At 36.1% G+C, this 27,279-nt stretch overlaps 1 protein-coding gene across 1 annotated transcript in view; it reads right to left on the minus strand.

The window, feature by feature from the left end:
- ADGRF4 (adhesion G protein-coupled receptor F4) overlaps positions 1-27,279 on the minus strand; it is a 91,225-nt gene that overhangs the window by 20,964 nt on the left and 42,982 nt on the right. The window contains exon 9 of the mRNA XM_027838276.1: positions 21,921-21,991. Coding sequence (XP_027694077.1) covers positions 21,929-21,991 — 63 coding nt within the window. The 3' untranslated portion in view covers positions 21,921-21,928. The remainder of the gene's footprint in view (positions 1-21,920; positions 21,992-27,279) is intronic.

The raw sequence follows: 27,279 nt of genomic DNA on the forward strand, positions 1-27,279 counted from the left end.
CTAAAAGACCATAAAGATTCTCTGTTAAAAAAAATTCTCTATCTTTCTTACATAATTTTTCTCCATAAAAAGTTTTGTCTAAACCCCAATCTTGATTCAAGATTAATTTTCTGAATCCTGAACCTGTGTTTAAACAACCCTAAACCCTAACCCTAAATGTTAACCTCTGGAATTTTTCCATTGTTATAGAGATATTCAGCAGCAGTTACCTATCACCTCAACTCAATGGGAAATATTTTTCCCTTAACAAATTTGGTGACCTACAAAGAAACAGGTTGTAAGATTGGGAAAACCGGGACTTTCACTTGAGAAGCTCTCCTGTGAGCATGAGACTATGTGTACCTCAGAGGCTTTAAAGATCCAGCTGGCATAAAAATCAGAGTAAAAATAGCTAAGTCTGTCTTCTATATGCATTCTGTGTATTTCTATGTCTTGTTCTGTATTTTGTTTTTGATTTTGTCTTTTGCATTTGAACGATCAGCACACTTTTAGCATGTCTGGTAGTTGCCCAGATAGTCTGATGAGCATGGTGTTATGATTCTTCAGCCTAAGAGCAAGAGCTGGACTGAGAATTTGGGTTTTAAAAGTCAGGACAAGGCATTTTTTCCCTCTAAACCTTGTGCCTTTTTTGCCCCGATATTTTTTTTCTGTAGGCACATAAGCAAGACATCTGTGTGTTGGGCCATTGTCTCTGAGTCTCAGGTTGAACACTTGAAAGTGGTCTAAACTGATCACTTGGAGGTGGTCTAAAGTGACTATTTAGACAAAGTCTAAGTTTGATATTTTAGAAATGTCTCTGTGGCTTGCCTGATTATAAACACTTCAATGGTTAACCAGAAATTCCCTTTCTGGTCTGGTTATGTTGTGGTGTAAAAATACACATCTGCCTTATAACTCATTGTCATATTGATAGTAGATCAGACATCACCTGGGCATCTCATTCTTTCTGGTTACTATCTCAATTATCTGTTTTAAAGTATTGTTGCCACCACAAATTACAATTTTTTTCTGTGGGCTGCCACAAAAATTTACTTTAAGAGGTTTGTTGAACTGGTTTCAGTGAATTGGTATCAGAAATTCTTATAAGATAGGAAAATTTGGTTCCAAAATCATTTTTAATTCTGAGTCCCTCAGATTCTGGTCCAAATATTCCTGGTAAAACATTACTCCAAAGTATAAGATCTAGTCATGCTGTTTCTTCTCAAGACACCCCTTTGGGTTGTCTCTTGGCTAATTTGGGCAAGATTGTCTTCAAAGAATCTAAATTGTCTAAAGGTCAATTTCAAAATCTTTGTGAAAATGTTTGAACAGGATTACCTTCAGGGGATAGATATCCTTGGCCTTTGACAAGGATCCTTTGTTTTTAACATCCTGCATGGGCTTAGAGTGGCTATAGAAAATCAATACCTTTAGCAAATGTCCTATTGGCACATTTGGCAGATCCTGAGAATCAAAAATTCCACCTTAAAATTGAAAAACAGGTTGTCCCAAAATAAGCTTTGATACTCATCTCTGCATTTCTAGATAATGTCTACCGACTTTGATAATCAGAAGAAAAAATTTTAAAAATCTCCTTATGAAACCACCTCTGCAGACGAGGAATTAGGAACTGACCCCCAACTCTCAGAACTATTCATTCCTCTAACTCTTCCTAAGAAAAGCTGGAAGAGAGCAGTAAATTTGAGCAAGTTTAGGGAGGTTAGATGAGGTGCAAATAGACACCTTATAAAATGGTGGGAAGGAGTACACCAGTACAATTCATTTGGTATTAGCCTCTTCTAAGTTGCTGTTTATTTTTTTGTTTTGTTTTTGTTTTTTTTTAATTAAAATCTTGCATGAGATTAAAGTTAACTAGTGAAGTTTCATACCTAAATCAACTTTCCTGGGTGTGTGTAATTACTGCAATTCTGACGCTAAATTCCCCTTCCCAATAAAAGGGGACTTATTTCCGCTGGCACTTTGATTAGACTTTTCAGTGGAAGATAAGATTTTAGAATAGACTGGAAAATCTAAGTGTTTCAAGGCTTTCAAAAGACATAATCTCTTCTCTATCTTCTCAATCCCAGCCAGTTGATATTGCAGAGATAAAAGCACACAAGAGAAAGGAAATCTTTTTTTTTCCCAGTTCACAGAAATTTTAGGCATTGTCGACTAATTAGATACTAAGTTTGTAACTAAAATGTAATATCTTTATCTTAAATTTCCAAATTATGACTTGACTGTTTTTGTAAATGCTAAAATATCCTAGTAAGATTTGTGGGGGATAGGTTGCAGCCCCCTAGTAGTAAGATTAAATGTAAATAGCATTAGGACCCTTTTTATCACTCTTTTCTCCTTCAGAACACCCCCCCCCCATAGATTCATTGTTTTAGTGAAAAAAGTGATTTCATCACCTAGAGAATGCTAAGAAAGCCTTAAAGTAAGGTAGGGGAAGAGGGAAGAGGGAGGACTGGTTTCCAGTCTACAACCTTTAAGCATTATCAGATAATTAAGGAATTGCTAGTTATTAACTCTTTTCTCCTCCTTGGGGGGGGAAAAAGAGGCTTAATTAACTCAGAGCAACTGGAAAATAAGTACAAATTAATTTTAAGAGGATGTTTTATCTTACCACTGTATTTTCTTATACATATGACTTAACATTGTTTAGGTTAATTGTTTAGGTTAATTAGAAAAAGAGTCACCTAATAGAAATTGAAATAGACTATGCAACCTGAAATGTAAACTTTTTGCAACCAATGGTACAATACAAGAAAATTTGTAAAGGAGAGATGCAATATAGTGTTTGACAGGGATGGGATTGGGAAATAAAGAAAAGATGGACTAAAAAAGTAGCAAAGGTAAATAAAGTATTAGATCAGAGTGTAAAAAGAGTGATGCAGTTTGAAGTTTGTGCAGTCCACAAAAAAAGAGAGGAGGTTTAGGCTAGTAGAGATAAGAGGAAAATGGAAAGAAAGTCAGTGGAAGTTAGTCTATTTGTATTGACAATGTCAATGGAGAGTTTGAAAATAAAGGTTTAGGAGTTATGAAAAAAGGCTTGAAGAGGTTTTTTTGTTTTGTTTTGTTTTGTTTTTAATCTCATTGAGATCAGAAAGATATGAGAAATTTTCTGTGTCTATAAATTTGTGAATACTATTTGGAGAAATGTTGGTTAGAATCAGTTTTGAGATTTCTCGTGTTCTCTGAGCTTTATTTCATTAATTTGAATGTTCTTTTTTACATAGAAAAATAGTTAAAATTGTGGAGTACAATTTGACATCAACAGTATTCTATCAAGTTACAACATTTACCCAATGGAAAATATAGAAATAAATTTGCAGCATGGAATTATTTGAGTGTGGCATACTAAAAGTCTGTCCTTTAAGGAACATTAGAAGGGTATATTCTAATCTTTATGTGGGGAATATGTATTCATTATATTATTATTAGGCAACAGAGGTTATATTTGCAATTTTCATACTTCAGGAGAGCTTCATGGGCCCCAAAAGACAGAGAAGAGAATTCAGCACTGACACTGTAAATCTTTGAAAGTAATCTAACTGAAAGCAGAGTACCTCATAATTTGAAGTGCTGGTAGTTAATGGCCCTTGGGACATTTGAGATTTGAATGATACCCTTTGTCATTGTAAATCCATATTTTATTTGATTGGGTTTATCCTAAACTAATTTATAATGTGGTTTCACTTAAAGTGAGATGTGTGCTCCTATCAGGATACTTGTGATATTTAACCCTCTGTTGGTAGATCAGACCTTAATGCAAAATACACTTAATATTTGAGATTAATGCACTATGTTTAGAAATTATAAGAATAAGAATTAAAAGTGTAATTGCATCAAAATTACACTCTACTGGTCTCTGAATGCAAAATTGATAGATGGATAAAGTGATTTTCTATGAAACATAATTCAGAAATGCATTCAGCTGAACTATTGTTTGACTAGCAATGTGTTTTGTTTTATGTTTAAAATTCAGATATTGTTTATGTTATTATTATTAGGCTTTTCTTGTATTGTGATTTTGGGGAAATCATTGAATAAGCAAAGCTTTAATTTGAAAAATGATACCTAGAATGTGATGTATTTATATCCTTAGAAAATTAACTTTTGATCCGACTGCTGTTGGATTTTGAATTGAACTGTTAAGAATATGTGGTCACAATGTTTGTTGTTGTTGTTCTATATTTCAGTTATATCTAGCTCTTCATGACCCCATAACCCCATTCTTGACAAAGATACTAGAGTGGTCTGCCATTTTCTTCTCCACATCATTTTACAGATGAGGAAACTGAAACAAACAGGGTTAAGTGACTTGCCCAAGACCACACAGCTAGTAAGTGTCTGAGGCTGGATTTGAACTCAGATCTTCTTGACACCAGGCCTGGAACTCTATCCACTGTGTCACCTAGCTACTGGTCATAATGTTTAAAAACTATAAAATATTTAATTGGGTATATTTTGCTTTAAAATAAATCATTATAATAGCTTATCTTTGGGAAAAGTACAAAATACTTTGTGAATTCTCATTTGTACAGTTCTTTGGGGACTTACTAGATTCCTATTTGGGTAAGGTCAGGAAATCTTAACAGCCCTGGAGAAGAGAAGTTGCTGTAAAAATGTGAAATTCTAAGGAAATGAACTGACTTAATGAGAAACTAGGACCTCTGATAAACCAAGTAGGGGTGTGGAGGTACCTTATAAGTTGTTGGCCGGGGGGGGGGGGGGTTTCATAAGAAGTGACTTTTTTTAATCTAATGGTTTGTTTCATAATCAGGCCACCAATTATGCAAATTATAAAATTGTTCCGGGAGTAGTATGCATTAAAGTTATACTTTTAAGTCAACTTAGTTTCAACAGACCCAAGATTCAAAGATTTTATTTTTGTGTTAGTGGTTAACATGCAATACTTATAAGATACAGGTATGTGTTAGCCTAAAAGGTTACAGTGGCCAATGTTTTTCAGGATTTTAAGTAAACTATCATGTATTCCCCATATGTGTATAATTACAGAATGTGGTTATTTTCTTAATTTTTAAGGATTTATTTTGTTTTGCTCCAGGATAGTTTTAAACTGGGAGGAAAAGGAAGATGAAGCCTTGTCTGCACTTATTGTTAACTAATTGTTATTTTAACATAAGAAAAATGAAAATGGGGGAACTATGATGAGTAGTTTTTATTTCCTTTTATTAAATTTTGTCATTTGAAGCCCAGGGTCATTTCTCCTGGATAATTGGTTTACTGAAGCCCATCTCATTTAGATAAATGCGGTTCATGGAATGATAATATTAAGGGAAGATTTTTTGTTGTTATTTTGTTTTGTTTTTTATTTCCTGAAATGAAAATCCAAAAGGAAGTTTGAGCTTCCCACAGTAATTTAACTTGCTTTATTTGTGGAAGGGTTCCCTTTGCTCTGGCCCTTTGGTAATCTTTGTGATGTGTAAATCCCTCCCACTCTCAATTAGCCCATTATGAATTTATTTTCAATGCAGTCTTGAAGAATTATAGTGTAGATTTTTGCAAATTCAATGTTTAAATCTGTAACTTAGTTTGTTTACTAGATTGGTCTAACTCAGTTTGCTTAACCTTAATGACGTTGGAGGAAGCATGATATCATGATTCTGTTTTACTAGACCCACATGGCCTTTAGGCCATAAAGATTTCTCTATGTTTAAAAAAAAAATATTTCTCTGCTATCCACATCCAAAGAAAGACCTATGGAGTTTGAATACAGATCAAAGCATACTATTTGCTAATTTTTTTTCTTCTGTTGTGTTTTGTTTCCTATTTCTGGTGGTTCCTCCTATTGGTTCTAATTCTTACAACATCATTAATGTGAAAATATGGTTAATAGGAATGTATATGTATAGCCTATATCAGGTTGCATGCCATCTTGGGGAGAGAGGTGGGAAAGGAGGGGGAGAAAAATTTAAAACTCAAAAGCTTGTGGAAGTGATTGTTGATAAAACAAAATAAATTAATTTTTAAAAAATTATTTCTGTCTCTCTGATGTAATTTTTCTCTATAAAAAGGTCTGTCCAAACCTCAATCTTAATTAGGAATTATTTTTCTAAATATTGAATCTATGCTTAAGTGTAATCAAGCTTCGGTTTTAACCTCTGAAATTTCTGCATTATGACAGTTATTTGGGAGTAGTTACCTATCACATGAACTCAATAGGAAATATTAATATTTTTCCCCTAACAGTGATAGATTTCATCCATATATTTGTTGGAGTTCTCTCTGCCAAAAGCAAAGCAGTTGATAAATTCTTGGTTTGCCTTAATAATGACTTTATCTTTGAAAAGGGGAGGGGAGGGTGGAGAAGATGAAAGGGCAAAGAGAAGGAAAATTATTCTTCTGTACTTGATTCTGATCTGTAAGTATGAAGGATTCAGATAAACCTGTGTATTATGAGTCTGGGGAAAACATCTTCCCAGAAAAACGTTACCTTAGAGGCCAAGGAAACAGAGGTATTATGTTGAATAAAATTGAGTACCTCGAGTTGGCAAGAACAAGATAAACCAGACTGATTCTTTCCTGAAGGACACCTCTACCATTTTAGAGATTTCCTGACCAAGTAGAATATTCTAATAAAATGAACTATAGAGAAAACATTATCCACCAAAACAAGTTGATCTTTGGCAACTCCTGCAGCTCCAATGTGAACTTGTTCCTTCCAAAATTTCCTGACATCCTGCATCTCTTACTCAACCACCCAAATAAGGTATCTGAGCAGCCTCACTTGATTGAGCTTTCTCCTTGTCATGTAATGTCACCCTAATACTGTGTCAAACCCTATTTTTGTGAGCACCTCCCTTTTGTCCAGGGCTGTTGCTATTTACCTGTCAAATACCTATCAGCTGATGCTAATGAAAATTTTTATCTTCTAGTCTTGTTTCCTGATTTATTGACCTCCTGTCAAACAGACCTGATAAGAGTTAGACTAGATGACCTTTGAGTTACTTCCAACTCTGAGATTCTTTGATATTGACTTCATCTTAGGGTCTAATTAGTCAACAACCTGACTGAGTCTGTTGATTCTGAAATTACTGCACTGTCTTTAATTAGTCCTCTTTAAAAAATATAGTGTTTTTTTTTTGTAATATCATTCAGACCTTGGTATATCTAGCCCTTTCCGACTGTCTTCCCATAGGAAGTATTCTTGTTGTACTAGCATGAGATAGCTGAGCAATCTCTAAACCTTTGGCCTCATTTATTTCTTGGCTACAAACTATATTTTCCAAAATAGTTTCTATTGTCCTGATTCTGTGTCCAATATAACTTCTGATTTAAATGAATATCAAGACATATGATTAACTTATTTTGGAGAATCCTGTCAAATTTTCAACATAATTTGTATATCTCTTCATCCTCTACAATGGATACTACTGCAAAAAGTATATGTATTTTTTCCTGATGTTCTGTTTGCTTAAGTATTGCCAAGCAAGGTGGCCCAATTATCATCTGAATTAATGTTTCTAATACTTTGGGATATAAGATAAAACAAATTTTGCTAACAAGGACAGAGCAAAAACACTGAACTTAGAGGCAGATAACCTCATTCAATTCTTTGATCTACCACTTACATAGGGCATGCACTTTTTGTGCATTTCCCTCTCTGGGCTTCAGTTTCCTCATCTGTAGGAGGAGAGGATTAGATAAGCCCTCTAAAGCAATTCCCAGCTCTGAGGCTTTAATCTTTTATTCATCTCTCCAAGGAGAGCCTATGGGTAATCCTTTCATATTTGTCTGCAACATCTTTGTATCTTTTCAGTTACAGAGAGAATATCAATATGGAAGTGGTCCAGTTCCTGCAATGAGTATGTCACCTCCTTGGTAATTGGACAAAGGTCACACATTAAGAATGCCCACAGTTAGATTAATGTTTGTAGACAGGCTAAGAACCGTGATATTTGTAATACTCTCTGGCCCCTTTCTCATAATTCTACCGCAATCACTATGGAAGCATTAGGAAGCCACAAAGAACTAAAAGCAAAACAACTTTTTAACCATTTCATTGATCACTTCTCATGGGTTGCAAGCCCTCTTAAAATCTCTCTTCAGTGTTCTTTTCAACTTTCCCTTATACTACTGTAGACTATAGTCTCTTGAAAATTCCTACCTATTCTTTGTTTTAGACAAGAAAAGCAAGGGTATTGTCTCTGTTAAAAACATATATTGATATTAAACCTTAGATGAAATTTACCACCCACTTTGGGGGGCATTCTCAAACATCCCAGCTCAGAGAAGACCTGGTTCAGTGGGCAGAGAGGCTACTGTCTGCTTTACACTATTAACCAGTATATAATTATGATAGAAATGTGCCCATTAGTGGCCAGGTCCACCCAGGGGTGCTACCCTGTTGACCCAACCCACAAATCCAGTTTCTTTTCTTATCTCATGGATCACCATGGTCAAAAAAATTATCACCTAGTGGTCAACCTTTTAATGATCAGTCTTTCTATACTTGGCTAGGCTAGTCAAACAACCAAACCATTTTGTTGTTGAATTCATATTAAAAAACATTCCAGGTTTGTAAGACTTGCTCAAGTTTGTATTCTGTTAACAAGGATTTCTTTCCAGCTGTCAACCTATGTCTTGACACTCATTTAAATAAAATATGATATTAGGCACAAAAGAAGAATAACAAAAACTATGCTGGAAAATATGATTTGTAATCAAGAAATAAAAGAGTCCAAAGGTTTATAGGCTAGTCAGCTGCCTCCTGCAAGGTCATCTTGCTTTTTTTAAGAAGACAGTTGAAAGGAACTGGACATACCAAAGTCTGAACAACATCATGAAGATGGCACTATGTCTTAACATATAGAAAAGTACTGATTGCTACTTAATAGCAGTCATTTCAGAATCAGTTATACTGTGTGGTCAGATCCTTGAATGATTACAGCCTTGATCAAAGTTGATAACATGGAATTGAAGGATTGAAAAGGACCTCAGAGGTCATCTAGCCAACTTGATAGAATAGAAATAGAATAGAATAAAAAACCTTACTGCAAAAATCTTGAAATTCTTCAAGAACCCAGAGCCATCTCCATATAAGTATGAATCATTAGAGTAAGAGTTATATAGATGATCCACCTTATTTTACAAGGGAGAAAACTGAAGCCCCAAAAGAAGAAATCATATTCCCAAGGTCCTATAGTTAGTAACTGGCAGATCAAGGATGTGAACTCCTTCAGCTCCAAGGTCAGTGCAGCTACAGGAAGCTATGTAACATGGTGGATAGTGCACTGGGACTAGAATTAAGAAAAATTCAATTCAAGTATAGTCTCAGGCACTCAACTAGATGTGTGACTGTGGGTAAGTCACTTAACTTCTATTTGCCTCTGTTTCCTCAATTGTAAAATGAGGATGATAATGGCATGTACCTCCCAGGGTTGTTGTGAGGATGAAATGAGATAATATTTTAAAGCATTTAACACAGTGCCTGGCACATAGTAGACACTTAATAAGTGATTGTTTCCTTTCTTCCTTCCTCTTTCCATTATATCATACCAACTACCTTGGTAGTCATTACCACTGTATATATGGCCTACTGTTGTTCAAAATTCCCAGTTTGGATTTCCATCAAATGAATCAAATGCCTTCAACACAGACTTCATTCTCCAGCCAACAACTTGCACCAAAGTCCACTGGCATGATTAGTAAATCTAAACCTGAACTTGCCTTTCTATCTCATGGGACAAGCATCAAGATACTATCTTCAGTCTCACAGAAAGAATGATTTCATTAGATATCTGTGCAGTTAGGACCTACTTTTTTTTTTCCCATGGCATCAGCCAAATGTTTATGAAACCACTAGCATCATTTAATCATCTATCTTCCTACTGAAATACTGATCACGTTAGTCAGCTACTACCCAGCTCCTGCTAGTATGGTGAGAAACTGTACCTTCCCAAGGCATGCCAATGCTGTTTTCTAACCACAGGGAGCAACTGCATGAGTTTGAAGACAGCTCAAAAATTCAACTTCATCTCCACCTTGGAATATATAGGTGATTGCCCTAGTTTTTTAACTAACTGAAGTTTGGAAGCAGGTAGATGGTAGAATGGATAGACTTGGAGTCAGAAAAACCTGAATTCAAATCTGGCCTCAGACACTTACTAGCTGTGTGGCCCCCAAACAAGTCACAACATTTTAGAACCTCAGTTTCTCATCTGTAAAATGGGAAAAATAGCACTTACCTCCCAGGTTTGCTGTAAAGATCAAATGAGATAATATTTATGAAGTGTTTTGCAAGCCTTAAAATGATGTGTGTGTGTGTGTGTAATATATATATATATATATATTTACATATACAATTATTAGCATATAGCTATTTTAAAAAGACATGGACATCAAATATGGCCATGGCAAACTATAGAACCATCCAATGCAAGACTCATTGATGGCTTCATTCAGGGGACTTTGGGATGGGTAATGAGCCTTCTCCTCCTGGTCCCTCCTAGCAATACATTATCATGCTTTCCTTTATCAGATTAATTTATTTGCTCCACCTTCCATCCTAGTCAAATCAGTCTTGTGCCACCAGCAGCAAATTCTCATGCCAGTTCTCACCTCTGTGCCTTTACTGTCTTTCTTCCCTCATCTGGAAAGCTCATCCCTTTCTCTGTTCAAATCCTACCCATTCTTCAAGGCCTACCTTCTGCTATCTCCTCCATAAAGCTTTCCCTGACTAATCACAGAATCATGGTTTTTGAGAGCTGGAAGGAATCTCAGTGACCTTCTAACCTAATTCCAGCCCTCAAAGATCTCCCTTTCCTCCTAGCACTTACAGTCTATCCCACATTAGTCAGCATTTAATAATATGCTGTCCTATGTGTTTGCTGTTCTTTCCTCAGAATTTTATATCTATCCCAACTAAACAGCTAGCTTATACTTTTGTCCATCCCCCAAAATGCTGGGCACATATTAGATCTGTGTTGATTATGTGATTGACTGATGGCTTAGCTGTTACCCTGGATGCTTAAGAAACAAAAGAGGGCAAGCTCTAAGATGCGTTGATTTCAGTGGAGTGAGACTGAAAGGAGAATGGCAAAATATGTCCCCACTTGACTCCACTTGAGGGCCATGGGATTTTGCCTTCATCCTTTCTCTTTGAGCAGGTCCTCAACTTCTCTGCTCCCATACCCTTTATCTCCTAATTAAAAATACCACTGACAATCTGCAAGACAAACCTATTTTGATGAAGGGGAAAGGGCTAGAACCATATGATCATAGATCTAGACCCTGGTAAGGCCCTTAGAAGCCATCAAGTCCAAACCTATTATTTTTCAGATGAAGAAACTGAGACTCAGGAAGGTTCACAAAGGTGGGATTTAAATCCAGGTCCTTTAACATCAAATTCAGTGCTCTTCCCTCTCTACCACACCTAGGGAACCTCTTGTGGGTCCTGAGTGTAGAAAAAGCTGGAAGACTGTTGCTCTAAGCCTTCATTCAAATCACACCTTTATAAGACTACACCTTCATAGAGAGTAAAATCAAAGAGCTGTTTTATGGTGGAGGACTTTTCTAGGGAGAGTGTACCTCACATCTGCAACCACCTGATGTGCCAAGTTTGAAACTTTCATGTTTTCGTCAGATTATGCCTCACTTCTGATTCTGTCAAAACAGAAATTCTAGGGAGGTACACCTGTTACTGGGAATAGCACTGAATCAGCAATATGGCAGTTTGGAAGAATAAATGAAAATATGTAACCACTAGGAGGCAGCAAAGAATTTAATTTAATTTTATCAAGCCAAAAAAATCTACCTACGTTCAGTTGAATAGAAATTTTATCTTAAAAAAACTGATGAATTGGGCATGACCATACGGTTTTTGTAAGCATGGGCTTTGGGAACATTATGAAATAAATAAAATTATTTTTTCTTCTTTGCCTCCCACTCACTGTCTCTATCACCTAGTACCTTTTTCTATTTAGCAAACATAAAAGTACCTATTGTATTCAAGGAGCTCTGTTAGGCACTGGGGATACAGAGATAAAAATGAAAAAAAAATAGTCCTTGCCCTCAAAGAGCTTACATTTTACTACTGTCCTTTGACTGCCAACCTCCCTCTACCAGGTCTACCTCCCCAAAGATCCCTGCGCTCAGAAAGATGACTCTCTCCCTTCTGACCTAAGTCAAAACTGTTTCTTTCATGATTTTTAACATAAATAACTAGTTCAACTATTGCTGATAAGCCAATTCCAATTATGTATTAAGAAATGATGAAAGAGATTATTTCAAAGAAACCTGAGAAGACTTGTATAAACTGATGCAGAGTGAAGTGAACAGCACCAGGAGGACAATTTACTCAATAAGATCATAAAGATACAAATCATTCCAAAAGATTTAAGAACTCTGATCAACGTAAGAACCAACCACAAATCCACAGGACTCATGATGAAACATGCTACCCATCTCCTGACAGAGAGATGATAAACTCAATATGCAGAATGAGAAATAACTTTTTTGGACATGGCTAATGAGAGAATTGGTTTTGTTTGACTATGCATATTTGTTACAAGTTTGGGGGAGGGGGATCATGAAGAGAAAGGAAAATGAGAGAAAGAGGAAATAGATTTTAACTGAAAAAAATGAAATAAGATTTAAAAAAACAAAAACTACTGACCTTAAAGTTAAAGAGCCTGTGTTCAAATCCTGCCTCTGTAACTTTGGACAACTCACTTAATCTTTCTTGACTCAGTTTTTTCAACTGTAATATAAAAGGATTGGACTAAACGATGCCTGAGATCCCTTCTAACTCTAAATCTATGATCTGTGAGAAAGAAGATCATACCTAATGGAACCAGTAGCTCACCAACACTTTTAGTAATCTGCTTCTTAATACCACACTAACATCGCCAGCTTCACATCTGACTTACTCCTATTTGAAATGAATCTAGTTTAGAATGCTCTTGTGGTGACTAGGAAATATGCATATTATTGGAATTATATGCATAAGTAATTTAGACTGGAGGGATTTGAAGGTCATTCTTTCTTTCCCCTCTCAAGTATTTCCTTTATGAAATGGTTTGTCTGCTCATTTTCGGCGTCTGAGTAAAAAGCATTATACCTCCAATAACAGAGTCTCTGCCCTTGGTATCTTTAGACACAGAGCAGAGTCCTCTTGGCTAGTAAATGCCTTAAGAACAAGGGTGTTTAGAAGCTCAAACGAGATAATGGAGAGGAAGCACTTGACAAATCTTAAAGCACTATATAAATACTAGTGATTATTGTTGCTATTTTTATTATTATCATTATTATTGTCATTGTTATTAGCCTACAGTCACCTGGACTCAGATCAGTGATGACTTCAATCCTTATGTCTTCTGTTGCACTCCTGCTAAATTCAAGCAATGTTTACAATGCAGTACAGGAGTATGCTAATAAATGTTTAACAACCAACTGTGCAGGGGAAAATGTACTTCTAAGTTTAATCTGCATTATTAACACTTTCTTAAATCTTGACAACAAAAAAATAAACCAAGCCTTGATTTGTAGCAATTACCATTTCTGAGGTATAAATGCTAACACTGAAAATTTAACAGTGGACTCTCACAAGCCCATTAAAGCTGGTTCCAACACACCTCTGCTTCATAATTAATCTTTTCTTTGGACTAAACTTTCTGGTTCATGGGGCATAGTTCTTTCTAGAGCTCTTGCCTTATCTGGTGATGAACATTCCATCTACTATCTAATTTTAATCTATGAAGACTAGATTATATTTGCTCATTAACTATGAAAGGGTTTATTTATCCAATAACTACCAAATGCTTCTGTAGTTATGAGTACCCCAGTTTTTTTCTACTACAAACCCCTGATATTCTTCCAAGTGGATGAGTAGGTGGGGAAAGGCACTGAGATAATATTAAGCCTAGCCTACCTTCTTACCACCTTTCTTGTTTTTGATATGCATATACAACATTGAACTTACCCTTACATTATCTACTCCCTTAATATCACTTCTTTAAACTTATCTTCATAAGACATGGTCTTCAGTCCTCTCATCGTCCTCATCTCCCTCTATGAGATATCGTCCATTTTAATAATGCCCTTCATAAAATAATGATAAGAATGGAAGAGGATACAAAAGATGCATTCTGACAAGGGCCAAGTACAACAGTAGTATCATTTCCCTTGTTCTGAACACCATGCGTCGATTAATTCTAGCATAAGCTTACATTAGCTTTTTTTGGATGCCACATGACACAAATTCATATTGAACTTTCAGTCCACTTAGAGCTTTGATTTTCTTTTTATATGTGAACCATTGTACAACCAAGTGTTCACCATCTTGCATTTGTATAACTGGGTATTTTCTTAAGCCAAGGAAAGGACCTTGCATTTGTCTAACCTAAATTTTGTCCTATTGAAAGCTATCCATCAATCTATTCAAAATGTTTTTGGATCCTGCCTCTGTTATCGCATATCTCAGCTAGAGATCTCCTGTTTTTTCCATTTTCAACTTCTATAAATAAGTATGCTGTTATCTATCTTCCATCAGAGTCGGTGGTAAAAATATTGAACTTTACAAAGCCAAGGACAGATTCTTGGTGCATTCTACTACAGATCCTTCTCTAAGCTGATATCAAGGACTACTGTTTCTGTGTAGTCATTCAGTCAATTCCAAATTCACTGAATTGTTTTTCTATGATTTCCACCACATCTTTCTATTTTGTCTACTAGGATAGCCAAAAAAAAGTTTATCTAATGTTTTGCTGAAATCCAGATTATTATTTACAATATTATTATGTACCATATCTTATTGATCTACCAATCTAGTATTTGTCAAAAAGGAATAAGTTTTGTCTTATATAATGTGTTCCCAAAGAAGCCATACCAATTCCTAGTGATTATGACTTCCTTTTCTAAATGTTTGTGAACCATGCCTCTAGAATTTTGACTGGAATGGAAGTTAAGCTCATGGATTTACACTTTAAAGTCTTCATGTTCTTTCTTTTTTGGAAAACTGCTACATTCTCCTTTCTCTCCCATCTTGATGCTTTGGTGAATCAATAAAACTCTACACTCTCCTTTTCTTTAATTACTTTGCTCCCTTATGTTGTTACTGATCTTATATGCTGATTGGGGTCTACTACAAATTTATGTTAAATAATCTCATTTGAGATCTCACTCCCACAAGGCAATCCCTTTATGCTTCTCTAATTCATGTGCTAACCTACTTACCAAAGAAGCTTTTCCAAAATTTTTCATCCTTCCTAGAACCTCCAGTGGTTTCCCCTGCTCTAGCAGATTGCTGCTTCTACCTTCTCCACTCTCACTAAGCTTCAATCTCTCCTCAGTTATAGAATGCTACATACAAACATGCTCCTCCTAACCTTAAAAACCTTCACTTGATTCATTCATCCTTACTAGCTATAATCTTTTTTCTCTCCTCCCATTTGTGACTAATTCCTTGATCATCTTGATAATCAAGGGCATCTAGGTGGTTCAGTGGATAGAGCACTGGGCTTGGAAGACTCATCTTCCTGAATTCAAATCTGACCTTAGATACCTACTAGCTGTGTGACCCAGGGCATGTCACTTAACCCAGTTGCCTCAGCTTCTCACCTGTAAAATAGACTAGAGAAGAAAATGGCAAACCACTCCAACATCTTTGCCAAGAAAACCCCAAATGGGATCATGAAGAGTCAGACATGACTGAAACAACTTAACAACAACAACCTTGATAATCTACAATTGATAGTTTCATTTCCGTTCCTCTCACTATCTGCAACTCTGTAACTCAGACTAACTCTCTATAGTCTGTCTTCTGACTTCATCATTCACTTGAAACTGCTATCTCCAAAGTTACCAATGATCTCTTCCTTACCAAATCTAATTGCCTTTTCACAATTTTTCATTCTTCTTGACATCTCTGCAGTGTTTGAAACTGTCAATCACCCTTTTCTCCTTGATACTCTCTTCTCTTTGGGTTTTCATTGTGTTCCTCTCTCCTGGTTCTTTTCTTACCTGTACAACTGCTCTTCTCAGTCTCTTTTACTTAATTTTCATCCAGGTCACACCTTTTAACCATAGATGTCCCCCAAGGCCCTGTCCCTAGCCATATTCTCTTCTCCCTCTATACTATTGCATTTGGTGATTTTATAAGCTTCCATAGATTCTATTATCTAAACAATGATAATCAGTTTGCACACACTCTCTCCTTATCTCTATCATTGGATCTCCAACTGCCTATTGGTTATATCGAACTTGATGTTCCTTAGACATCTTAAACTCAGCATGTCCAAAATGGAACTCATTATGTTTCCCTAAAAATCATCCCATCTTTCTAACTTCCCTATTAGTTTTGAGGTCACTGCCATCTTCCTAGTCATGTAGGTGTCATTTTGTTAGTCATTCAGTCAATAAACAGTCAATAAATATTTATTATGCACTTATTATACACCAGTCACTGTGTTAAGCTCTAGGGATATAAAAAGAGGCAAAAGACTGCACCCACTCTCAAGGAGTTCACAATCTAATAGGGAAGACGACAAGCCAATAAGTACAAACAAGTGACATAGAAGATAAAATAGGACATAAGTAAGAGAAGGAAGGCACTAAAATTAAGTGGAATTGGAAAAAACTTCCCTTAAAAAGATAAGATTTTAATTGGGACTTAAAGGAAGGCAGAGAATCCAATGAGCAGAGATAAAAAAGGACACCATTCTCTATTCCTCACTCTCTCTTATCTCCCATATATGATTTGTTACCAAGTTCTATCGATTCTACCTTTGCATCCTTTCCCCTTCTCTCCTTTGATACTGCCACCAACCTTACCCACATCCTCATCACTTCATGCCTGGACAATTGTAATAACCTCTTGGTTAGTCTCCCTTCCTCAAGCCTCTTCCCCAGTCCAGCCTATCCTCCACTTAACTCTCACAGTAAATTTCCTAAAGCGCAGGTCTGACAATGTCATTCAATAAACTCCAGTGGTTCCTGATTACCTCTAGAAGCAAATGCAAAATCCTCTATTTGGCTTTTGAAATCATAACTGGATCCTTTCTGTATTTCTGATATTTTTATATGTTCCTTACTATCTTCCACATATGCTGCAATCCAGTGACACTGGCCTTCTTGCTGTTGCTTAATTAAGACATTCTGTCTTCCCATTTTGTTCATTTTCCCTGGCTTTCCCTGAATCTCTTGAGCAGTCTCCTTCCTATTCTCCATCTCCTGGATTTTCTGACTTCCTTCAGGTCTCAGCTAAAATTCTACCTCCTTCAAGAAGTCTTTCCTGATCACCCTTAATGCTAGTACCTTCCATTTATCTAGATTATCTCTAATTTATCTTGTCCGTGTCTTATTTGTACATAGTTCTTTATATATCATTTCTTCCATTATACTGTGAGTTTCTTGAGGGCAAAGACTGTTTTTGAATGTCCAACTCTTAGTATAATTTTGGGTATATAGTAGGTGCTTAATAAATGCCTGTTGACTTGTCTCTCCATTCTAGCTGTAATGTTCCCATTCTCCCCAAGTTTTCAAATATCACCTGATAATAGCTCCACAGTCACATCTACCAGGTCTTTCAGTACTATGACATGTACTTTGTCTAGGCCTGGTTACTTGAACTCATCAAGACCAGCTGGGTGCTTTCTTACACTCTCAACAAGTATCTTAGGTTTCAGTTCCCTGTTAGCCGTTCTTTTTTTTCCCCCTTCCCATTGCAACTCTACCTTCTCTCCACTGCCATACCTTTAACACAGGTTCTATGCCTTACTGAAATTTCTCATGCCAAACATAGCTTAATAATCCATTATTATTGTCCTCAGCATTCATCACTTAGGCTTAGGTGGTTTGGGGACTTTGGTTCATCTGGCACTATTCTTACAGAACTTTTTTATTCTTTCATAAATCATCATCTGTCATGTGCCATTGCTTCTACCTTCTATACATGTCCAATCTATTTGCCAATGAGACCCCTACACACACACACACACACACACACACACACACACACACACCAGTCTCTTTAAACATCTTTCCTATTTCTTCCTCCTCAGAATTCATTGATTTTCTGTCTTTTTAGGTTTCTTCTATCATATTTGAGACCAAGTGTTGTTACCTGTCCTTTTCCAGAATCCTTTGAAGTCTGCTGTCTCAAAATCTAAGGCATGTGTCAGGTTATCTATCCCTCAGTGTTCCTCTCTTCTCACAAATACTAAGATGGAGTAGTCACTTGCTCCCATATTTCCTTCAATTTGATGTTAACAACCACTTCTTCCTTGTTAGTCAAAATCCAATCCAGTCTAGTTCTCCCTCATTACTTCCCTTAACTTATGAAAAAATGAAATTATCCTAAAGACAAGTCAAGAATGTATGAGCTGCTCTGCTTTTGATATAAAGTTTGAGCAGTGACTAGCTAGCTTGTTGAAGCCCCACACCACTACTTTATATCTTTATAAGTTTGTGATCTTACACTCCTCACTTACTTCCTTTCTCTGATCTAATGCTCTGTATGTTTATTTGAATGACAATATGGTTTGTGTATAGACCTTCATTGCTCCTCATCCAAATATTCTCCACCATTCTTCCCCTATGTGGTTCCTATTTTTCTTCAGGAGGCTGTATCTTATTTATTGTACCACCATTTTATCTTTTTCCATTGTTTGTTTTTGAATAAGATGTTCTCCTTTGTGGTGCCCAGCCCACCAAATGCTGTAATATCTATGAATTTGAATTTGCCTCAATTGATAAATGGTCAAAGGATATGATCAGGCAGTTCTCAGATGAAGAAATTAAAGTCATCTATAGTCATAAGAAAAAATGCTCTAAATCACTATTGATTAGATAAACGCAAATCAAAACAACTCTGAGATACTACATCACGCCTATCAGACTAGCCGACATGACAAAACAGGAAAATGATAAATGTTGGAGAAGATGTGGGAAAATTGGAATACTAATGCATCATTGATGGAGTTGTGAAATGATCTAACCATTTAGGAGAGCAATTTGAAACTATGCCCAAAGGGCTATAGAAATGTGCATGCCCTTTGACCCAGCAATAGCACTTCTAGGCCTGTATCCCAAAGAGATCATAAAAATGGGAAAAGGACCCACGTGTACAAAAATATTTATAGCAGCTCTTTTTGTGGTGGAAAAGAATTGGAAATTGAGGGGATGCCCATCAGTTGGGGAATGGCTGAACAAGTTGTGGTATATGAATGTAATGGAATACTATTGTGCTATAAGAAATGATGAACAGGTAGACTCCAGAAAAATCTGGAAAGACTTGTATGGACTGATGCTAAGTGAAGTGAGTAGAACCAGAACGTTGTACACAGTAACAGCCACATTGTGCAATAACTAATTTTGATAGACTTAGCTCTTCTCAGCAATGCAAGGATCTAAGACATCTCCAAAAGTCTTGTGATAGAAAATGCTATCCACATCCAGAGAAAACACTATGGAGTCTGAATGCAGATTGAAGCATACTATTTGCTATTTTTTTCTTCTGATATGTTTTGCTTCCACTTTCTTGTGGTTCCTCTTATTGGTTTTAGTTCTTCCTTACAATATGACTAATGTGAAAATATGTTTAATAGGAGTGTATATGTATAGCCTATATCAGATTGCATGCCATCTTGGGGAGGGAGGGGGAGAAAAATTTTAAACTCAAAAGCTTATGGAAGTGATTGTTGATAAATCAAAATCAATTAATAAAATTTTTAAAAAAATAATTTGAATTTGCCTCCTTGCATTACACTTTTTATGAGACTGTATGGCATAATGGATAGAGTTCTGAAATCAGGAAGACTTGGCCTAGTGTAATCTTGTCATTTTACAGATGAGAAAATTGAGGCATAGAGAGGTAAATTGCCCAAGGTCTCATGCATAGCAAATAATAGGGCCACCGTTCAATCCAGCACTTCTATTATATACCACACAGCCTCCTCTTCAGGGCCTCCTGGAGCTATGAGAATTTTAACTGGACTAGCCTCAGAACAAGCTACATGTTAACTAGCTGGCATATTAGTAGAATTCACTGATCTCATTAACCCATTAAGCCTGACTCTCCTATAGCAGAGAACCAGGCCCCAAGAGAGAAACACACCTGAATTGGATAAAAAATCCAGTGAATTGATCGAACTCCAATGCTGCCTCGTCCAGGAAGCTTTCCATGATTCCTCTTAGGCTGAAAAAAAACTCTCCATCCTCAAACCTCTCATAACACTTTGTTCTTCTCTATCCATTTTTCACAATCCATTTTGTATTGCAGTTATGTTTTTTATATTTTATCTACCCTACTATACTACAAATTTCTCTGTGTGTGTGTATGTGTGTAAGCAATTGGAGTTAAATGACTTTCTAGTAAGTATCTAAAGTCACATATGAACTCAGGCCCTGCTGACTGCAGGCCTAGTGGTCTATCCACTGCAACACCTACCAGCCCCCATACTACAAATTTCTTGAGGAAATTATATTATACTACATATTATATTATGTCGATACTCACATCCTTTTTCAGCACTAGAATGGTTACTTGAGCATAGCAGGTGATGAATAAATGTTGAATTGGACTCGGAAGAATTGAATGAGATGGAAAGAGAAAAAGTTCAGAGGCTGGGGTGTCACCTGACCTCCTTGGGCAGCTAGAGTTAGTAAGGGCACCGAGCAGCTTTGAGAAGGGAGGGTACTGAGCAGAGGAAAAGGACATTGAAAGGAAAGCCTAACCCTGGACTTTGGCATTAAGAAATGATCCATTTCAGTCTAGACAGTATGACATAATTAGAAAAAATTAGTACATTTCTTCCTGACAAAATGGGAGATTTGAAGTTCATTCATCCAGAAAATGAAGACTTTCCCATAGAAAAACTTCAACTCTAAATCAGATGATGTGCCCTTAATTAATTTATTTAGAATGCAAATTCAGATCATAGATTTACAGCAGACAGAGACCCTAAAGATCATCTATTCTAAATCTTCCCCCCCACTTTCCAAATGAAAAAGCTGAGGCTTAGACAGGCTAAGTGACTGATACAAGATCACACAAGTAGTAAGTAGCAAGACCATGAATAGAACCAAGTCCTTTTAGTGAATATTATGATGTTAATTTCAACCATTTTAACTATTAATTTTAGAGACTTACTGTGTGACTCTGGACAGGTCACTTAGGCAACTGTGCCTCAATTTACTCATATGTAAAATGAAAAGACTGGACTAAATAAACATTGCAGTGCCTTACCGCTTCAAATCTATGTTGGTTTCAATATATCTGTCACATTATTTCAAGAAATACAACCATGGATTTGGTAATAAGGACAATTGATACATAGGGAAGTGTTAACTGAGATGTTGTTGTGGCGGTAATAATGGTAGTGTTTGTGGTTGTTGTTACTTGCAAAAAGAAAAAAGGAAGAAAGAAAAGTCATTGGAAAAAATCTTTATATGTGTGTAAAATTCTAGGTACATCTGGCTCTGGCTGTTTCATAAGATGTTTCTGTGTGCTGTCCGTGTGCCTAGTAATGCAGAATCAAAACAAACCAATGCTAACAAGGAATCACTGAGCAATGATGAATGGAATGAAACTCTGGAACTGATGAGTCAAGGCGCATAGGCCTTACACTGTCTGATCAAATCTACTTCTCCCTCTTGCTTTCCAGAACCCCTCATATCCACATACTTACCAGATGCCACTGTGTAAAAGTACTTATAGAATCACAAAGCTGAAGGGACCTCAGAGAAGATCACCCTCCTTATATTCGAGAGAGGAAAGCTTAAATTAATAGGATCACAGATCTAGAGTTGGAGGATATCATTTAATCCAACCCTTTCATTTTATAGATAAGTAAATTTGGGCTAGGGAAGTTAAACAACTTGCCCAAGTCTCACAGATAGTATGTCAGAGATAAGTTTGGAATTCAGGACCTTTGACTCCAGAAAAAGAAGGAAAACATCTTGGTCAAGATTACCGATCTGGTTATTGGTAGAGACAGGATACTTCAGGTCTCCTAACTCCTGATCCAGTGCTCTTTCCTTCATACTGTGGAGATAAGGACAATCAATTAATCAAACAATTAACAAGCATTTATTATATGCATGCTATGTGCCAGGAACTGCACGAGGCACCAGGGATACAAATATAGAGAAACAACCCTTTCTCACAAGGAGTTTCCATTCTGAGAAGGTGGGCAAAAAAGCATCAGTAGGGTCCAAGTCTCACTAGAATCTAAAATTCTCTGAGAAAGGAAGTGGGAATGACAGTAGTCATTGGAAAGAACCCCTCTGCACACACACATACATGAAAAGCTATTGTTAGGCTCCACAACTTCATTATCTCCTAGTACTCCCTAGTGAACACCTCTGTTCCAGTCAAGCTCATACTATTCATTTCTATCCTTGAGGCTTTGCTCCAGCTGCCTTTGTAGCCTAGAATTTATACTCCTCTCTACATATCCATCATGGTTTATCTAAAGACTCCTTCACTCCCCTCATAAAAGCTTTTCTGACAATTCTGATTCTCAATGACCTGATATACTCCCTTATACTTTTTTTTTTTTTTTTAGTAAATGTAGCAGGGGTTCCTCCTCTGTAATGAGCTGAAGAAGGAAATGGTAAACCACTCCAGTATTTTTGCCAAGAAAACCCCAATGGGGTCACAAAGAGTTGGACATGACTGAAATGATTGAACAACAAAAACTGAGGGGGTTCAAGTCTGAGCACTGGAAAAAGACTCTCCTTTGTGAAAAATAATATTACTCTATGTTCTGTGCCTGTGTGAAGGTAGAGTTGGCAGGAGCCTGAGAAAGGAGACTTCTGGCTCCTGACTTTGAGAGAGGACATACACAGTTCCAAATTCTCTTCAGTGACAGAGGTCTCTGGAGAGAATAAGTAAGAAGAAATCCACATGTGGAAGAGCCAAGCATGTCCCAGATTTCCAGCTTACTGCAGTCAAGACTTTGGAGAATTTCCCCTTGAATGAGATTGGGAACTGTCTCTCTTGATTGAGTTGAGTTATCTTAACTGCAATGGGGGCTCTCATTCACTCTGCATGTTGTCTGATATATTCTAACCTGTATAGCTTTCTCTGATATGTTTGCTAACAGCTTGGATAAAATGGGTGTATTTACTATTCACTATTTGTGAGGATCTTCGTTTCACTAGCATTTGATGGAAAGAGAGTTGAGCCTTTGGATAGAGCTTGGGAAACCCTTACTTGGTTAAGGAATAGCAACCAGGAAAATGGCTTGAACCTGAAAATAATTCCGCCTAGACTAACAATCTTTAGGGGATCAGATAGATGCAATTCTATTCCAGTGTCTCTTCCCGGAGAAGAACAGAGTAGCCCAGCCTCCTAGCCTCAATCTCTTGCCCCACTCCAGGCATTACTCAAAGTCTCTCTTGGAGATGAATGGACAAGACACTATAGATTCATGCCTCCCTCTGAGCCATATTTAAACAAACTCATGTGGACTTACACTTAACCTACATGGGGAACACACACATGCACCTTACATTTAAATACCACAAATTTGGTATTTCATTGCTATGGACCATCCCTTCCACTGATTTATTTAAAAACCCACATGCCTCAGATGTTAGTTCTCAAAATTATTTAGAAAAAAAAAAAAGAGAGTGAGAAAGAATGGAATTGGTGAAGTAGAAAGAGTGCCATGACCCCAATTCAAATCCAGAATGCTGGTTACTGCCTCATTACTTTGGGCCAGTCACTTAACCTCTCCAAGTTTCAGTTTCTTCATATGTAAAATGAGGGGTTTAGACTTCCCTTCTATTGCTAGATCAAAGCTAAAATCATCCTACAATCTTGTTTCAGCTCCTGGCAAAATTCTCTATTTCTGTTACAGATGTTGTCAGGGAACATCTAGAAAGAGAACAGTGATTGCAAAGTCTGCATGTCTCCATTAAGAACAAGTCATAACAGACTTTTTTTTTTTGACAGTTACTAGACCTGTAGATCAAGAAATACAGTAGATACCCGGGGGGGTGTTGTAAGGCTCAAATGAGATGACTATAAAGAACTTTGCAAATCTTAAAGTACCATATAAATGTCTATTATTATTAATTATCATCATCATCATCATTATTCGTCTACAATCTCCAGGCCTCCAGGCTTGTAATGACTTAATTCCCTGAACTTTCTCCCACTCTTATGCTAAGCTCTAGCAGTATTTATAGAACAAAATTTATAGAACAACATAGGGGTGTTTAGTAAACAGCATCTCAAAAATAAAAAAGTATGCACCTAATTTAATGTTTAATCTGGATTATTAATTCTTTCTTAAATTGAGAAAATCAACAACATAATAAATAAAGCCCTATTTGTAGTACTACCATTTCTGAGGTGTAAATGCACAGAATGAAAATGTAACAAATAGTTCTCAAACCTATTTAGAGCTGGCTCTAATATACCCCTGATGATGCAATTTACCTAGATTTTAGGAAAGCATTTGAGCTGAATGTGGTGGCACATGACTGTGAATATCTGCTACCTTAGAGACTGAGGCAGCTAGATCACAGAACTCAGGAGTTCTGAGCTGTAACAAAACTAAAGCTGATCAGGTATACACTAAGTCCTGAACAAATATGGTAAAACCCTTGGATCAGAAGGCCACCAGGCTGCTGCCTAAAGAGGGGTAAACTGACATCAGAAATGGAGCATGTCAAAGGTTCTGTGCAGATCAGAAGTGGTGCTAAGCCTATGAGGAGTCACTGTACTGGGAGAGATAGGAAGGCACCATCTCAAAAAATAGAAAAGAGTAAAGTATTTGATCATCTTTCATACTATTAAGGAAAAGATAGAGAGATGAAGGTGTAGATGATAGCACAAGTAGGGGGATACAGACTTTGTGGGATATCTGCCCCAAAGTATACTCATTTCATGTCAGTTTTTCTGGAGTTATTTTAAATAGAATTTCTATTTGTTGGTAATATATAGAAGTGCTGATTATTTGTGTGGGTTTATTTTACATCCCTGGTTAAAATTATGAATTGTTTCAATTAGTTTTTTAGTTGATTCCCTGGGGTTCTCTAAATATACCATCATATCATCTGTAAAAAGTGATAGTTTTGTTTCCTCATTGCCTATGCTTATTCTTTCCATTTGTTTTTCTTCTCTTATTGCTACAACTAGCATTTCCAATACAATATTGAATAATAATGTTTGATAATGGGCATCTTGCTTCACCCCTGATCTTACTAGAAAGGCTTCTAGACTATCCCCATTATATATAATGATTGCTATTGGTTTTAGACATATACTGTTTATCATTTTAAAGAAAACTTTACTTATCCCTATGCTTTTTAGTGTTTCTAATAGGAATGGGTATTGTATTTTATCAAAAGTTTTTTTTCTGAATCTATTAATATAATCATATGATTTTTGTTGTTTTTGTTAATGATATGGTCAATTATGATGATAGTTTTTCTAATATTAAACCAGCCCTGCATTCCTGGTAAAAATCCAGTCTGGTCACAGAGTATGATCTTTGAAATTTTTTGTTTAATGTGTTTGCTAGTATTTTATTTAACATTTTTACATTAATAATCATTAAGGAAATTGGGCTCTAGTTTTCTTTCTCTGTTTTTGATCTCCCTGGTTTTATTAAAATCATATTTTGTCAAAGAAGGAATTTGGTAGAATTCTTTTATTTATTTTTTCCAACAGTTTACATAATATTGGAATTCATTGTGCTTTAAATGTTTAGTAGAATTCACTTATAAATCCATCTGGTCCTGAATTTCCCCCCTCTTAAGGAGCTCATTTATGACTTGTTCAATTTATTTTTCCTAAGATAGGGTTATTTAAGTATTTTGTTTCCTTTTTTATTAATCTGGGCAATTTATATTTTTGTAACTGTTCAGCAATTTATTTAAATTGTCAGTTTTATTGGCAAATAGATGGGCTTGACTTCTAATAATTGCTTTAATTTCATCTTTACTGGTTGTAAATTCACTCTTCACTTTTGATACTGATAATTTTATTTTCTTCTTTCTTTTTTATAATAAAATTAGCTAACAGTTTCTTTGTTTATCTTATGTTTGTTGTGTTGTTGGTATTGTTTTTCCTAAAATCAGCTCTTAATTAGTTCAATGGGTTTTTTTTTACTTTCAATTTTATTATTTTCTCCTTTGATTTTCAGTATCTCCATTAAGGTGTTTAATTGGGGATTTTTAACTTGTATTTTTCTAGGTTTTTTTTTTCAGTTGCATGCCCAATTCATCGATCTACTCTTTCTGTTTTTTATTGCTATGTGTTTAGAGAAATACATTTTCCCCCAAGTACTGCATTAGCCGCATCCCACACATTTTGGTATATTGTATCATGTCAATTTGGAAAAAGTTCTCTAATGGACTGATAAGGACAGACCTCTGTTTTGCCCTGTGCCATTTAACATTTTTATCAGTGATTATCTACAATTCTTAATTTAACTGTTAGTGATCTTAACATGAAGGCAGTAAAATTAAGTGGATAGAGAGCCAACCTTGGAGTGAGAAAGATAGGGGTTAAAGTCTTGGGTCTGACAAATACTGACTATGTAATCCTGGGTAAGTCACTTAACCTCCAATTCCCCCCAGCAGCTCTCTAACATTATAAATTGCAGAATTGCTGATCTGCATTGGTTGAAGGAGGTTTATTACTTAGAGTTCCCTGCACCAATGAAATAAGAGGTCTAGATAAAAACAACAACAAATCTTAACATTGTTCAAACATTCAATACGTTGACTTTCTATTAGAGGAACTAAACCATAAACCTGAGAAAACCTCTTGCCTGTAGGGTAGATCCTCTATGAAAGATTAAAAAAAAATTTGCAGGTCATCAGGCCTCCTTTCACTACGTTCTTAAGAAAGGTCAATCAAAGTTAATCTTGATTTTGTCTTCTGTACAAATATTTACAGCTGCTCTGAAGACCAAGAAAAGACCCATTTTCTCTAGTAGTCTTAAAAACTGGTTCCCCACCCCCTGAGTAGACTGTGGCACCAATTTTTATTTTTGTGCCCAGCACCTAGGACAGTGCCTTGCATTTTTTAAATATTTAATAAATGTTGAATGAAATAAAATCCAGTTTTTAAAATATTGGCTTAGAAGACCCTTAAGGGAAAGAATGGTAAATCACAGAATTTTATATTTGGAAAGGACTTTGGGGATCATATATTTCAAATAGTTCATTTTCAGATACCCAAGTTCACACTGATAGTAAAAGGCAGAAGGGCCTCTCATCCATTCCGGTGTTCTTTCCGCCATAACACATTTCTTCCTTGTATTTTCTGTTGGTTATAATACCAATAGTCAATTAGTTAATCAATGATGA

This window comes from Vombatus ursinus, unplaced genomic scaffold (assembly GCF_900497805.2).
Source record: "Vombatus ursinus unplaced genomic scaffold, bare-nosed wombat genome assembly UNPS02014826.1, whole genome shotgun sequence".
Lineage (NCBI taxonomy): Eukaryota > Metazoa > Chordata > Mammalia > Diprotodontia > Vombatidae > Vombatus > Vombatus ursinus.